We start from the raw sequence: 15,996 nt of genomic DNA, 5'->3' as shown, positions 1-15,996 counted from the left end.
ATGCATTAATACATGGATTGGGGGTACCAAATGTGTATGTCCTGGATGCTGGTAGCATTGCCCATTAGAGGGCAGCACAGAAAGCAGGAAAAGCTACATCATTTCATAGCAGTAATGCTGGGTATTTCTAGTGATTGTCTTTGCATCTAAACTCTTCATCAAGTGTTTTGTTTCTGCTGCCTCTAACACACTTGCTGAGGGAGTAGAAAATGAAGCCCTAAGCAAAGAATAAGAAATGCAAATCATGGTCCAATGGAAGAGATCACAACTCAACAGGAAGGCTGAGGGATATGGCCCAACCAATTGGTTTCTGCATGCATCCGATTCAGTGGACTGGTTAAAGAAAGCTGATGCTGTAATTAACTAGTTTATTTTCAAGCTGCTATGGGAAACTGGCTTGAATCCAAATCTGGTTAGGGCAAGAACAGGTCCACTGAAATCAAGGGGACAAGCTGGCCAAACAAAGAACATTCAATAGGACTTCTTCACCCAACTATGTTGGATGCAATTACTAACAGCCTGAGATGCTTTGTTTTCCAAGGCCCACTGGCTACATTTTCCAAGCCCAGCAAAGGCAGGGGACAGGCTGTCCTTATAGGGTGACAAAGTGGTTTTCTAAACATGGATAGCCATTTTTAGCAGAGTTTTATGCCTCCAAACAGAGCCATTAGCTTTGTATTTCAACGTTTTGCATTTGCAACAAATGAACCTTGAAAATAGAGTGTCTCTCTTTTTTCATAAATCATATATTGACGTATGCAAAGTGCACTGATCTGTTGGCAGGATGTATTTTTTTAGGCCAGTGAGGAGGGAGATAAGTACGTGACTTCTTTGCCAGTATTGATCTATGCAGTTTTCCGCAATATACTGTGTTTCTCATGGAGAAACCACGGACTAAGAATATGGAAAATGATAGCCTCTGCATGAACAGGAATGCAGCTTCCACTAACTCACCTAAGAAGATTTAGAAATTCTTGAAACATAACTTCACAAAGGGGAAGAAAGCTACCAATATCTAGCTTCATCTTTTTGCTTACTTCTCTTCAAATAAGATTTAACTTACTAGTGATACCCTGTTAAGCACTTTTCACCCTCTGCGTGGGGGCCTCAAGAGGAGAGCAAGCAGCAAAAGCAGCATTGCACCATTGTGATGCACGCCCTGCCCCTTTTGTACCCGTGTGTGTCACATTTCATCATTTGGACAAAAGTGTTGCATCTTATGGGCAACTCTGTTTTCAGCCTCATCTCTCTAAGTGACCAATTTGCCAAAACTCCTAAAAGCTTTGCGACCCAAACTAATAAAAAAATAAAATAAAATAAAATAAAAGGTCAGATTGTGTGTGTGTGTGTGTGTGTTAAAAAAAAGAAAAGAAAAGCCACAACAGCTACAAGCACTTAAAGTACCACATGTCAAAGAAACTGGACAGTTCCAAGTTAGCTTCGTTGCGGAGAAGAAATCAAAATGGGGAATTCCCAATTTGTACACCTGGAAAAGAAGAGAAGGAAAGAGAGAAGGAGAGAGAGAGAGAGAGAGAGAGAGAGAGAGAGATTTTGTTCCTCATGCAATCAGGGAGGAAAGTGTTAGGCCTAAGTCTGACACCCACCTATGATAGCCCTTTCTAGGAACATCCCTTGTGCAAGTCTTTTTTTCTAACCCAAGAAAGGAACCAACATTTCTGTTCCTTAAATGGAAAGTGTGGGGCAAATTCCACAAGGGATGGGTGTGCTCTTCATTTAAGACCCTTTTCTTGCATACAGAGTCATCTCCCCATCCCACCCCCACCCACCCAGTAAAAATCAGAAAACATTTTGGCTTCAGGAAACACATCAGCCCAGATGCTGAAGCTTCAAGGGGGACAGACTCACTCCTGAAGTCAGATTGGAGGATGATAAAGGTGGTATACTGCAAAGAGATGACCCTGCTCTTAAAAAAGCTCAGGGCTGGATTCTGGAGCTCTGGATTGTCCCATCCACAGCAAACTCGGTCATGACCCTCCGAGCCAAGGGATTGGTGGTCTTGAGAAGTTCAGCTGCAGATGTTCGGATGCCCGAGGCCCCCTTGCCCCCTTTCTTCTGAAGGAGAGCCTTAAAGTCTTCATTTCTGCTTGAGGTTCTGCTTGTGCTGGGAGGGCATTCATTGCTCATTAGCCCCGCGGTGTTCTTGGTGGGCACCTGGGAATTTGGCCGGTTGCCAAAAGAGTCACTGGACTCCTTCCAACCCAGTAGCTTCCGCTTGGATCTGCAAACAAATAGATGATAAGAGAAACTCTGGGAAGAAATAGAGGGATGACCAGTATCACAACCAACACTTGGTACACAGGGAGCCAGCTAGAAGCTAGGGAGGAATTTCTAGTGGTACACAAACTACAAGCTATATTGACTCATCCATCCATCCATCCATCCATCATCTGCAAGAGCTCAAAGTGGTGCACACAGTATTGCCTTCTCGATTTTTCCTTCCACAGCAACAGTTTTCTGAGCTAGGTTGGGCTGAGAGAGAGTGACAGGCTCACAATTATCTAGCAGTCTTCTCTGGCTAAGGTTGAACTTGAACCTAATTTTCCCTGGATCTAGTCCAATCTAACCATTACACCACCCTGGTTCTAGCAAAATGGCAAATGACTTTCCACCTACAGCAGTCCCAAGCAAGGTTACTGTTTGAAATCAGTGCTATAATTCTCCTTCATTTAAATGGTTATTGGGTAAATATTGTAATATTTAGTTGTGTTTTTTTTAAAAAACTGATTTTTTTCCTAAAAATGTGATGAAGAGGATCTATCTGAGAGATAAGAGGAGATGTTTTAGTGGAGGTAAGATTATAGATTGATATTAGTATATTACTTTCTCATCAAGACCATACTTATTTGAAAAGATGGAAAAGTACCACTGAAAACCAGTCACCCCTTTGGTGAGTTTGCTACTATTCCATTATTTCCAAAAATTAAAATGGGGAAATATTCTGGAGAAAACATAGGTCAATGATTAGATGTTACTACATCAGTGTTGTAAAACACAAGGGAATAAATATAATGCCATTTCATCTAATTCTAGAATTATCCTGTGAGTTTTCAGTCTACTCCATTGATGACCCAATATGCACTATATTATGGAAGTGATGCCTACTAAGTGATGCTGGGCACAATCAGTGTGAAAGTTTAACTGGATGGTTCAAGGTATTTTGCAAATCTCAAGACTGCCCACATTTAATTTAAAAATAGGTGTCTCTAGTCCAGTGGTGAATGGCAGAGATTTTTTATCCAAATAAACCAGCATCCTTGCTGAAATCTCGTAACACTGGGGGAAGACATGGTAGTTTTAAAAGGCCAACTAAAGTGGGTGGCGGTAATTTAAGAAGCAAGGAAGCCAATGGAGGAGATGGTGGGGTTTTCCTAACTCCAGGAGTGAGCATCTGGCAGCCCTTCAGATGTTGTTGAATGTCAAATCCTAGTAGCCCTACCAAGCATGGCTAAAGATGTGGAGTGCTGGGAGTTGCAGTCGAACAACATATAGGGAAAACCATCCAGTTGTTCATTCATGGAGATCCTAGATTCTAGACTAGAACCAAACCACAAGGGTTACAAAAGTTTGTGGAGGATTGCAAGAGCTGTACCAGAGATGGGAAGATGCTACCAGAGATGGTGGGGCTGGCATTGTCAGTTCTTTTTTTCAACTTTTGGGGGAGGGAGATAGCTTTCAAAAAAGTAACATGGGAGCTTAATGGAGGCTTACCATGTTTATGTAATTTCTACATTTTTCTAAAGGGGAGATTGTTGTAATCTGGCAGTTTGCCACCGGACTTCACACATGTGATTGTGGGGAAGGGGTCTGGAGCCTGCAAAAAGTAAACAGGAGGAGGGCTGCCTGTGGCTCATAGACTGTCCATTGTGAACGGTTGTAAGATCTGCCAAAAGTATCTGCGGCAGCTGAGCTGAGGAAACACAAGCAGCAATGAACAGGGACAAAACAAAGGAAGAGGAACTGAATCCAGGTCTTTCATCCACTCAAGGCAGACTGTCTGGTGGGAAGGGGAGGTGGCACCAGGGACGTGGGTTGGGCAAGCAGCACAAGACGGTTCCCCAAGAGTTATCTCCTGGGTGAAATCTCACCTGTGAATGACAGTAAACAAATCTTCTGTGGTTCGGGTTGTCACAAAGACATCGTCGTCTTCCTCGGTTATTGACTCAGCTGTTTTGTCGCTTACAAAGCGTTTCTCTTTGCTCCTCAAACCCACAGAGTTCCCTAAGGAAAAGAAAATGAGAATCTCGGGAAAAAACAGGTTGCTTCCTACAAGCAAGATTCAGACAGCAAGTAATACAAGAAACAGGGTATTTCCCAAACCAGAAAACTATACAGAAGTCAGCGATGGGGTTTATCTGTGTATGACGGAAGGGAGAATAAAATAGGCAAACTTTGCTTGGAAGGTGTTGGTTTGAGTCTCTTCCTACCATCTTCAGGAAAACCATCCAGCTGACCACAAAATGGCAGGAAACTGTTTTCTTTCTCTTTGCAGCTATTTAGTGGTTGCCTGGATTTTTGCAACCCAAATCTGTAAGCCCTCCACCAGCTGCACCATAAGTCTCAAATTAGTCTGTGATTACATTAGCAGACGTTAGCTGAGTTTCCTAACCTAGAATTCCAGAGGCCACAAGACCACTGCAGAGAATCCTGAAGTCCATACGTATGGCTAACTGGAAGGCATCCATATTGGGGAAGGCTGTGTTTAGTCATTGTGTGTTTTGTTCTGGCTCAGAGTGTTGTGGAAGTCTCACTACTGTGGTCTGCAAAGGCTATAAAATGCACTGTCATCTGCAGAGGACACATGTGCTTCCAGATTATTTGAACTTCTGTCAACTCTCAAGAAGGACACAGTAATCAGACATTTACTCCTGAACTGAGCCAAGGTCCCTCCCTCCATCACCCTGGAGTAGGAGAAGCAAGAATGCTTACCTGAAACGTCTCCCCATGATACGTCGGCAGCAGGTGGGCTTATAGTCACCTCGTCGGCAACAGGTGACGGCACTCTGTAGGCGGCCAGTTCGGAGTAGGCAGAATCCTCATCTAGCATGATGACTGGGCTAGGAGGCAATCTCTGATCTCCAGGACAAGACCCTGGGTGGAGCGGGGAAGTCACCAACGGCAAATAAAGCACACTAGGCTTCTTTGGGACAGGAGGTGGGACTTTAGTTTTACGGCTCTCTCCCGCAGGCACCCCCTCGTCTAGAAGCTTGGCCTTCATCTGCTCCTCCTCCTCCAAGCTGTCCTCAGAGAGCCTCCGTGAAGTGGAGAAAAATGTCCCTGTGGTGCCTTGTATGGGAGACGTTGCCCCCTCAGCAGAGGGGGATTCTGTGGGGCTCCAGGTGCCTGCATCCCATAAATGGTCAGGCCTCCGGGCCACCATATAAATGCTCTCTGCAGGGACCAACCCCTGTGGTGTCCCTGGAGAAGTGGGAGAGCTCACGGGGGACTCCTCCTGGACTGGTGGCGTTTTGTGCAACAGCATTGGTGGCCTTCGGAAGAGGGGTGGTTTTTCCGCCACCGGGGGCCGGATCTTCTTGCCAGGCTCCTCGACTGGCTCGGGGCTGTCCAGGTTATCCTCGATCTCGGATCGGCTGATGGAACGCAAGCGGACAGAGCGCAGGTCTAGCTGGGTCACCATTGGCATAACCGGCTGCACTGGGCTCAGCTTTGGACCAATCTTGGCTCCAAAGGTAGAATCTGAGTGGTGTCGGCTTACTTTGGCTTTACTCTTGCGTGAGATCTTCAAGCCCGAGAGGTCCAGATGAGTTGGTGGGGCGAACGGCAGGTCGAATGAGAGCCGAGACTTGGGGCTTCGTTCCATGGGGGAGACCGGGGGTAGGGAGGACTTCCTCTCAGGCACCAGGGGCCTTGTCCGCCCACTCTGGTGAGGAACGTGACCCAGAACCATGGATGTTGGAACGGTTGGGGTTGGAGTTTCCGACTGACTGGAGTAGCCACTGGAGGGAGACATTAGCCCTGTCAACCTCCCTGGGGAGGAGGTTTTCAGACTCACATCGGCACAGAGCTGAGATGGTGTGGTGGCCCGGGAGACCGAAGGAGAAGGGAGGGACTCGGAACTACCACATACCTTGGACAGTTCGATCACCGTCGTCCCAGTAGCAGTGCTGGATCCAGACAAGGAGCAATAAGGATCACCAGAATTCCATTCAGGCCCGTAGCACTGCTGGGCGTATGACACGCTCTCCAATTCCCTCCTTGGGTCACCTTGGGCTTTGCTGTGGACCTGCGCATCAGGCAGCAAACACAGACTTTTGGGTCTCTGATCCTGGGGCAGCAACTCGCCACTCGCCTCTGCTGGGCTCGCTTGCCCTTCCTTGATCAAGGAGACGCTGCGGGTGGGAGGGCAGGGTTTCTTCTTTGCCTTCTTGAGAGAGATGCTCTTGGTCCGCTGCCGGCGTTGCTTTCGGGCCTCCTGCTCCACAGCCAGCGAGATGTTGTCCGTACTGGTGCTCCCCTCAGAACTGGCACTGGGATAACTGAGGCCACAGGTCTCGCTGCCCCCAATGTCCACCGAACACAGGGAGGCTGTGTCCGTAGGGACAGACAGCGACCTCTCGCGGAATCTGCACATGATGCGCTCCCTCTCCAGGTGGGAGCATTCCTCTTCACTTGAGTTGACAGGGGCTGCAGGGGCTTTGACTTCGCTGGTTCCACACCTCCAGCCTCCTTCAGCCACCAGTGGAGACTCAGGAGAAGGGCAAAACACCCCACACTCATGGATCCCAGCCACGTTGTCTTTGCTGATGAAGAAGGAAGAAGGCTGGTCTGCCTCTGGAGTATCCCTGGGAGTACAAGGAGACAACGAGGATGCACTCTCTGCTGCCACCTCATTTTGGCTCACCGAAGGGCTTGTGTGGCAGAAGGAAGAAATGCTGCAACCAGGAGAGAAGACAGGGTCCTCTTTGGGGCCATTACACAACGGACTGGCATACATCACCCTGGAGTTCTCGGCATGCCCTGCTTGTACCTGGCAACCTCGTCCATGTAAGACTCCCCCAAGGTCACTGAAAGTCTTTCTCAGCTGTGGCCGGGACTGAGGAGAACGGGCTTGGCGCGTGGAGGTCCTCCCATTGACCACATCAGGGACAAAATTGCAAGAGATGGACTCGGCTATGGTGGCGGGTGGGTTGAGGACGGGACCATTGCTGCTTCCTAGGGAAGAGTCAGAAAGGCAAGGATGAAGCAGAGCAGAGAAGCTCCCTGACTCGAACACATCTCCGCAGCAAAAGAGCTAGCCTTTGATTTAGCTGCACAGCATGGCAGCTAAAGTCATGAAGTAAAGAAACCAGATGCTTCTATTCCATGTTCTACCTCTGGGGAGGGGTCTCCCTGCAACTTCACCCAAAACATACATTCTAAATCGACAAATAAAATATATATCTGTATGACAGTCACTGACCAGCAAAAGCCAAAATAGCAAAGGGTGCAGCACCCCCTCCAGTTGGTCACCTGGATCACGTAGAGAGAGGTGCGGGAAGCCAATCACCGTCCGTCTCCGGCGCAGCAAAGACTTGGGATTCATGGCGGTCTCTGTATTAAACAGGGAGTGTCGTGCACTGGCGTGCCTAGCGAATGGTTGCCCTGTAGCCAAGACAGAGAGACTCAACAGTCCAAGTGGAGAAAGGGAAGCCCAGAGATGACTACAGATAGGAGGAGATGGCCTTAACTGAACGGGCCCATCATAGATGGTGGGAACGGTGTCCTTAGACATGGGTTAACCTCCAGATAGGAAAGGGGTGTTGAGCTGGTGCTCCTGAAAATATGGAAAAACTAGAAGCCAATAAATAGTTGAACCAGTGTGGTTTCATTCAAAGAGCTGAAGGAAGGGTCAGTGCTACCTGAAATAAAACAAGTGTGGGGAGAAGGAGAATTGAAGAGATGGAAGCCTTGTTGTTGTTGCTGTTGTTAAACTTTATACCCCAGCCATCTCACTACGGAAGTGACTCTGGATGGCTTACAAATACAAGGTCATAAAAACCATTATAAAAAGTACAAAAAAATACAAGAAATGTAAAGTTAAAAGGGAAAAACTAAAAGGCGGAGAAAGCGTCTTCAAACCACCAACCACCCCAGGGCTGCCAACCACTCTTGGATCCCCAAGCTGGTTGGCAGAACCAGGTCTTGACGCTCTTCCTGAAGGCCAGAAGAGTGGGGTCCAGCCTCACCTCAGGGGGCAAGATGCTCCACAGGGCGGGGTCGACGGCAGAAAAGGCTCTCCTCCTAGACCCCACCAGTTGAAATTCTTTGGCTGAAGGGGTCCATAACATGCCCTTCCTGCCAGACTGGGTGGGATGAGTTGAAGTAATTGGAAAGAGACAGTCCCTCAGGTAGCCTGGCCCCATGCCATGTAGGGCTTTAAAGGTGATAACCAGCACCTTGAATTGGACCTGGAAGCAGACTGGCACCCAATGCAGCTCATGCAGCAGAGGCGTTCCTTGCGCAGAGCTAAAGTACCTGCCCACGCTGCCTTAAAAGGGCAGGAACAGCATTCGTCCAGCATGCATTTTAAGACATTTCACCTAATTAACATGCAAACCAGGTTGGATGCTCATTCAGTTTTCATGCTTCTCTGAATTACAAATAGCTTTCTCATCAAAAACTGTACATGTACAAAAGGGTGAACTTAGGAAAAACACCACCCCTGCAAAATAATACTGTACACTAGGGCCGTAAGATGGATTTCATGTGTAACTAAACTGTAACAAGTGTACAGTTTTTTTGCCAAAAAATGACGAGGTTTTTTCTGTGCAGGGTCTGGAAAGAAACATTAGAGAGCCATGAGGTCAGCAGAATGGAAAGTCCTTGTCCCTGAAAAAATGCAAACAGGATTACAAAGCAAAGTGGAAAGATATATCTACAGCATTCATACATGAGGGAATAGAAAGAATTTAGTCTGTTAAATAAGGATTGTGTTTGCAACACCCTCAACATGCCAGAATGTGGCCAGACCAGGGCAGAGTTTCTCATGCACTTCTCAGGCATGAGGAAGAGGAAGGCACAGAGACAAGAGATGCTTTGTGATGGCAATCAAATAGGGAAAGAGGTGGTTATTTTATTGCACCATACAGGTAGTCCTCACTAAACAACCATTAGTTTAGTGAATGTTTCAGACTTATGACAGTGCTGAAAAAAAACGACTTACAATCAGTACTCACACTTACCAAATGTAGGATAACGTGAGTGTACAGGTAGTCCTCATTTAGTGACCACAATTGGGACCAGCAACTCGGTCATTAAGCAAAGCAGTCACTAAGTGAAACCACGACTGTGTTTATGGTCCTACTTCAGCTTTCTTTTGCTTTACAGACCTGTGAAGGTCATAAATGCGAGGATTGGTCACAAAGTTACTTCTCCATCACCATAACTGCGAATTGTCGCTAAACGAGGCAGTTGTTAAACAAGGGCTACCTGTACATGCACACAAACAAACAAAATACCCAAAAGGGGATGGAAGAAATGTTTGAGAAGCCCCAGTCTAGTGGGGCACACTGAACATTCTCATCCACAGAAGTGCAGATGCAAAGATTCAGTGCAGTTTGCACATTGCTCTCTCCTGAACCAACGTGCTCTTCCTTGTCCTCCCTCCCTCATGGCTCCACCGTTTAGTTTTCGAAAACTGCCCTTCAGCAGACACCAACACATATGATCTACCCTACCTGAGATGTTGATGGGGACAACCTTTGCTTGGGTGGAACAGGGCTGTTGTAATCTCGTTTCCTCCAGAGCAGGCAGAGGGGATCCGTGGGTCCAGGCTGGGTGCTTGTCCGGCGTAGCAGGCAAGCTAAGCGAAGGCTCCACCACTCTTACCCCCAGCGTTGTCGCTTCATTCTCCTTCACTTGCTGGCTTGTGGGCTGTCAGAAAGTGGTGGTGATGGGGAGAAGAATCAGCTAAACCCACGGTGGGACTTCACCCATCGCACTATCCTATTAGGGCATTGGCTATTTTTTGCTTAGTGTGTTAGGCGAAGCATAGGTTTTGCAAATTACTGTTTATAGCTCAGGATGTGAATCCAGCCAATGATGGTTTACTTGTTAACTCTGGTTAAACAAATCATGGCTTAGTGCTCTGTGTAAACTTAGCCAGAGCGTGTGTGAGAAAGAGTGAAGAGAGGATTTTGAGATTATCTGAAGTCTGAAAAGGGATCTTGCTCCAATGGAGGTCTCATCTTTCAGGGACTGTCTCTATTACCCATGATCAATACCTCTCCATCGCATATTGCAAGCCACCTTGTTCAAAATATATTCTGGGCCAGAATGAGTCAAATACATTGGCTCCACCCCATAGCTTTCTTCTTTGCACATATGGCACCGCGCAAATTTTCTGGGGACAGATAAGAACACAGCACTGCCCCTGTGACAGATGACCAGTCCCAACTTCTTTCCAGATGCACCAGACTGCCCAGGTGCATTTCAGCCTATCTTCAGAGCTAGAACACTGCTGGAATCTATAAAGCAAAGATGCAACAGTGAATGAATTTGATGGCTGCACTCTTAGACTGCGAACCAGTTTGGTGTAGTTTAAGGTGCTGGGCTAGCAACCAGGAGACTGTAAATTCTAGTCCTGGTACAAAACCAGCTGGGTGACTCTGGGCCAATCATTCTCTCTCAGACCTGGGAAGCAGACAACAGCAAACCACTTCCAAAGAATGTGGCCAAGAAAACTATGGACTTGTCCATCTAGCTGCTAGGAGTCAGCACTGCCTCAAGGCACGTGCACGCACACACACTTGAATCAGCAACATCTGGACTTGAATAGTGCAAAATCTCCAAGACCTCTTGAATTACTGCCGTTCTGGCAAAATGTGGCTGGATGGAGTTAATGTGTCTCTGCCAGAGGTTGGTCATGTGATGCTCACCAATGCCAGTTTCCATCACCCCATCTTTTCCCCAAATTTCAGTGATATGTCCAAGAGTACCAAACTCCTGCGAGATTTCAACATTCTCCCATATGATTTTGTGGTTTCTCGGGATGGGATCATTGCATTTTAGGATGAATGGAGTTTTTGGCTTGCCTCTTGCCCTTCAGCCATTGCATGAGAGCGACCAGAATTTGACAAGGCCACTGACCTTGCTGGGAGGCTCCCAATTGTTCCTGTTTGTTGCCTCTTTGCCCCAACCACCTGCAGGTGGCCAACTAGATCTGGGCGCCTTAGAGGCTTTGAGTTAAGGAACCCCTTCCAACATTTCCCTTAATAACCTATGAAGCATCAGACTCACCATGAAGACAAACTCCATGCGTTTGGTGGGTGGAGGGCGAGGACTGCACTCAAGATGCCTATCCACTGAAGGAGAGCTGGCATAGCGGAAAGTCTGACCACTGATCTTGGCTTCAGAATACGGTTCCTCATACTCTTCTGGAAGGAAGGAAGGAAGGAAGGAAGGAAGGAAGGAAGGAAGGAAGGAAGGAAGGAAGGAAGGAGGTTCAGCTTGGTCACAATCCATTCCTTGCCTATGCTATGGGCAAGGGCACTTTCATTTTCACGTTTGAAACATTCAGTTTTCCAACCTATCACCTGAGTCGCAACCTTTTCAAAAGGTCCTTGCTTCTTCCCCGTATTTTCTTTTTTTTTTTTTAAGCCATAACCACTTATCTGATGAGATGCTCTGAAGAAACTGGAAGCTGCAAGTTTGGAATTCTTTATGTCCTTTCATTTGGGTTTTGTAAAAGGATAACTAGCAATGGCTTTTTCCCCCTCCTTTCCAAAATGTGGTATTACAAACATTGCCTTTTTCTGTCTCCCCAAAATGACATTCTCTGACAGTAAAAACCCTTAGAAGAATATCCCTAAAATGTTTCAAAACTTGGGTGATGGCCAATGGAAAACCCAGGGGGTTGGGATAATTTTGTCATGGTGGGGCATGTTCCTTCAGCAACCAATCTAAGTCAGGTGGAAAAACTCCCTGTTTCTCTTTAGATTTTGTGGAGAGAACACAGCTCAGTGGGAAAGCATGAAACCTTCATTTCCTGGGTTGAAATTAAGGTTTCTTCACTTCAGGAATATCAGGTCCAAACCCCTAAGAAAAAGCCCTTTCAGCCTCAGCCCATCCAAGGTTGGGTGGACAAATAGCCCAGCATGGATGCTACAGCTATCCGTTTCTTGTTGGGTTCTTGGTATTCTCTGAGCTTAGTTGGTTTTCTGAAGACTTTTCATTACCAGATGTGGTAACAACATCAGTTCATGGAAGCCTGGAGTTTGTGTAATGACTGCCAATTCAAATCAACAACCAGACTCACATAGAGATCTATGGAAATCTAATTTAATGGTGAATGGTATGCAGAATCACAGGCAAAGCTGAGAATACCAAAAGCGCGGGATTTCTCCCAATTAAACCACAAGTGATCCCAGACTCCTCCCCCCATTGTCAGTGCAACTCCATTCCTCTGCAGGTGTTCAAAACGGTTGCTGGCAATCTCCGGGTAATGACCTTGGCCAGGCAAGATAGCCCAAGTATGAATTCCTTTGCACTCGCATCATCTGTCTCTCTGCCTGGTACGAACTAATAGCAGCCCCCTCCTGTTCAGCAACACGTGTCAGGCATGGCATGGAGACTTGTTACGATGTTTCAGGAACATTGGAACAGGAACCATGACAGTTTGCTTGATGAAGGAAGGAAGAGGGGGGAACCACACCTCAACCAATATATATATTAACGGCCAGCAAACCCCACTCTCTCATGCACTGACACTGTTACCTAGCTGGGTAATGAAATGTCTGCAGGAAAGCCACCAAGCTCAGAGAACCCTAAGAACCAACAAGTCAAACCTGAGCTGTGTGTGTGTGTGTGTCTGTGTGTGTATTCTCTCCTATTGCCACCAGCTTCTTCTCTATGCAAGAAATTTCCTCCAGCAATATATCTACAGATCTGAGTTCCTGTACTCAGTTCTAGTCCTAGAGGTGTGTTTTTCAGCCAAAGGATTCCAAGGTTAACAGATAAGAGGTTCCACTGCCCCAGCCACCTTGGATCTATCTTGGTCCTAGTTGATCTATCTGCCAATCAGAACCACAGATGGTATGCCTCCCTTCCTTTCCATGCTCAACATGAGCTCCGAGTCTTGGATAGTTTTTCCTTCTCCTCCCTCTCCATTCTTCATCCTTATGAGTCACCTGTTCCTTCCACAGGGAGATCTGTCTCAGTTTTGCTCTTTTTAAGGAACTTTTTAAGGAAAAATGCTTTATGTCAGGGGTGTATGGGCTAATGTCTGCATTTGCCCTTTGGGCAAAATTAAATTAAATTTCAAATAATTAAGTACATATTCAAACGAAAGAAGCAAACAGGATTACTAAAAACATAATGTGCAATGTAAATTGTTTAACAATTTATCATGCAGTCCTTCTCTTTGTGAATATTACAGACATATCCTTCCTCTCTGTCCAACTTTTAACATCTAGGTTTGTATAGTCATCAATTTTAATTAATTGTAGTTTCAGTTGAGAGAGCCAGTTTGGTATAGTGGTTAAGGCACCAGCTAGAAACAAGGCGACTGGGAGTTCTAGTCCTGTTTTAGGGTAAGAAGCCAGCTGGGTGACCTTGGGCCAGTCACTCTCTCTCAGCCCTGGGAAGCAGGCAAGGGCAAACCACTTCTGAAATTTGCCAAGAAAACTGCAGGGATTAGAACTGCAGGCAGTCTTCAGGAGTCAAGAGTGACTTGAAGGTGTGGGGGGGAGGAGGAGGAAGAGGAGGAGGATTGAGGCATCTAAATACTTTCAGTATTGTTATTTGCAGCACATCTTGAGATAACAATATAAGCAGTGGTACTCAAATAGATTAAATAAATAAACAACCCCCCCCCCCCATATATCAAGCCCCCTGCTGCTGGGCAAGACCAAGGAAGCAAGAACTACAGTTTTTTGGAATGTATCTTTAACTTTAGTTTGCAACAAATGCAGAGGATTGGAAACTGTAAGAGGAGTTTATAGTGAGATAATCCAGGCCGAATCTTGAGATAAGCTGCCAACAGACTTGCTTGCAGTCTCTTGTTTATGTCTGCGTTCTCTTCCATTCCTTTCCCAGTGCCCACAATCTCTCACACCATCTCATAAAAATGTACAACCCAGCAGCAACTTCTAAAAAGAGTTCTTCGGTGGTAATCCATGGTTTCAACCCTCCCATGTCTTTAGGTGAGTAGAAAGGTTGGGTATATATTTAATCGTTATAAATGAAATGAGAAACCACAGCTCAGCCAGTTGTTTCCTAACCCTTCAAAAGGCTCAGCCAGTATTAGAAGAATCAGGGATAAGATTTTGAATCTAGGAAGACCAGAGTTTGTTCTTACCCACTGAGTTCTGGGTAACTGGGTTAGACACTCTGTCCACTCAACTTACTTCACAGTATCATTGTGAAGATACAATTAGGGGAGCCCCCCACCACCGAGGAAAAAGCAGGATATAAAAGCAGTCAATAAACAGATAATAATCCTACTGGGTTTTATGGACAAGGAATGAGAAAAGAAATTTGGGAAATTAATGTTGAACGGTGAAGTTGACTAGTCTGACCAGAGAAAAAACAACAAAGACTTTTCTGAAAGACTGGAAACTTTATATGGACTTTTTGTTGAAAGAAGAAAAGATCAAACTGATGATTTCTGGATTTGGGAATTAAAAAGGGAAGAAGAGGATGGGGAAAAGATTAAGATGATAATTACTTGACAGAAAGAAGGACAGAAGGCATAATTGTATATTTTCTTCTTTTAATTTCCTTCCCTTTTCTTTTTTTCCCCTATTTCCTATCTTTGTTTCTTTTGCATACTTTCATTGCATTGAAAAGTTCTTAAACACACACACACATTTGTATGTGTATGTGCATATGTACACACACACACACATACACACAGATAACAATCTTCCAGAAGGAGCATCTCCTACCCCATCTACTTTCTTTTCAGTACCTTGCAGCAAGCTCTGGAGATTAAGCTCAGCTTCATGGTGCAGGTCCTCCACACCAACAGGTCGAGCCAAAAATATGTTCACCGGCTGATGCCATAACAGCTTGGGTGGGGTAGGCTTCTTCACATCCAGGTCTAAGTTGGAAGTAGCTAGGGAGAAAAAACAGAGAGGAAGAAAAAGAACAAAGTTTGCATTAGGGTTGCAGAGACCCAGAGAGGTCTTCGGATGTCTCTGCACAACGGAACTTGATCCCCTTTTGAAGTACTTAGCTCTTGCCGTTTGCAATAATTTTTTAGCAGCAGACTGATACATTAAGCCTATATGAATCCAGCAAGATCAGTTCAGTTTGAAACCATTGATCTGATTTAATTCAACCATTCAAACTGATTCAATCAATCTGATTAACTATCAAATCATCAAATTTTATTTGGCAGACACCATATCTACTCCTGGACAGAACTGTCCAAATCAGTTTGTTGGTATCCAGCTCAACCATTTAATTTCTGTTTCATTCAACTTGCTTATAAACTGAATATTCCCTCAGAATTGACTATTTGCACAGCAATTTCCCAAACAGTGTATACAACCTCCTATCCCCCTCTTCCCCACACCCCTTCAGATTGGTGGATCTTCTGGAAAGGGCTGACCTGGAACAATTTTCTATGGCTTTAGCTCAACTTGAGGTCAGGTTTAGTATGCTTGCTTGACTTTTATTTAATAAACAAAACGTTCAATACTGAATTGGTTTATTAAACAACTGAAGACTTTTCCTCTCTTTTGTAATACTGTTACCTCAATAGGATGCATAAACACCGCTGCTGGAAGGATATGAATTGAAATGCTTGAGTAGGAAAAAAATAAATACATAGATACATTACCTCCTGAGAGTCAACATGATAGATAAATGTGCAAAGAATTACAACTGAAGTGGCTGTAGGAGACTCTCTTCCCCCCTCCCTTCCTCGATCTTATGTTACATTCCTTCCTTCTTTCCTAAAAACGCTTGATTTTTGAGTGGGAAGCTGGATTTCCTTGCATATTTCTTTCTCTCCAAAACAATAATTCGTCTCTG

The 15,996-nt window shown here is 45.5% G+C and overlaps 1 protein-coding gene across 1 annotated transcript; it reads right to left on the bottom strand.

Annotated features, from left to right (window-relative positions):
* Positions 1-1,391: 1,391 nt before the first annotated feature.
* Positions 1,392-15,236, bottom strand: NHSL2 (NHS like 2). The gene is made up of 7 exons (XM_063313760.1): positions 14,927-15,236; positions 11,257-11,393; positions 9,696-9,891; positions 7,489-7,620; positions 4,948-7,191; positions 4,107-4,239; positions 1,392-2,239 (listed from the first exon to the last, which is right to left on the bottom strand). The coding sequence occupies exons 1-7, from the start codon at positions 15,234-15,236 to the stop codon at positions 1,936-1,938; spliced, it is 3,456 nt and encodes a 1,151-aa protein (XP_063169830.1). The 3' UTR covers positions 1,392-1,935.
* Between the last annotated feature and the right edge of the window lie 760 nt (positions 15,237-15,996).

The sequence above is a fragment of the Candoia aspera genome, chromosome 12, assembly GCF_035149785.1.
Source record: "Candoia aspera isolate rCanAsp1 chromosome 12, rCanAsp1.hap2, whole genome shotgun sequence".
Lineage (NCBI taxonomy): Eukaryota > Metazoa > Chordata > Lepidosauria > Squamata > Boidae > Candoia > Candoia aspera.
The sequence above is the reverse complement of the archived record's forward strand: the minus strand, read 5'-3'. Positions and strand labels throughout refer to the sequence as shown.

Excerpts from the sequence above, each read along its gene's own strand:
- NHSL2 (XM_063313760.1), bottom strand. The coding sequence starts at position 15,236 with ATGTATCAGTCTGCTGCTAAAAAATTATTGCAAACGGCAAGAGCTAAG. Across the intron at positions 9,892-11,256 it reads GCATGGAGTTTGTCTTCATG|CCCACAAGCCAGCAAGTGAA; the intron begins GTGAGTCTGATG and ends ACTTTCTGACAG. Across the intron at positions 7,621-9,695 it reads TGTCCCCATCAACATCTCAG|GGCAACCATTCGCTAGGCAC; the intron begins GTAGGGTAGATC and ends TCTTGGCTACAG.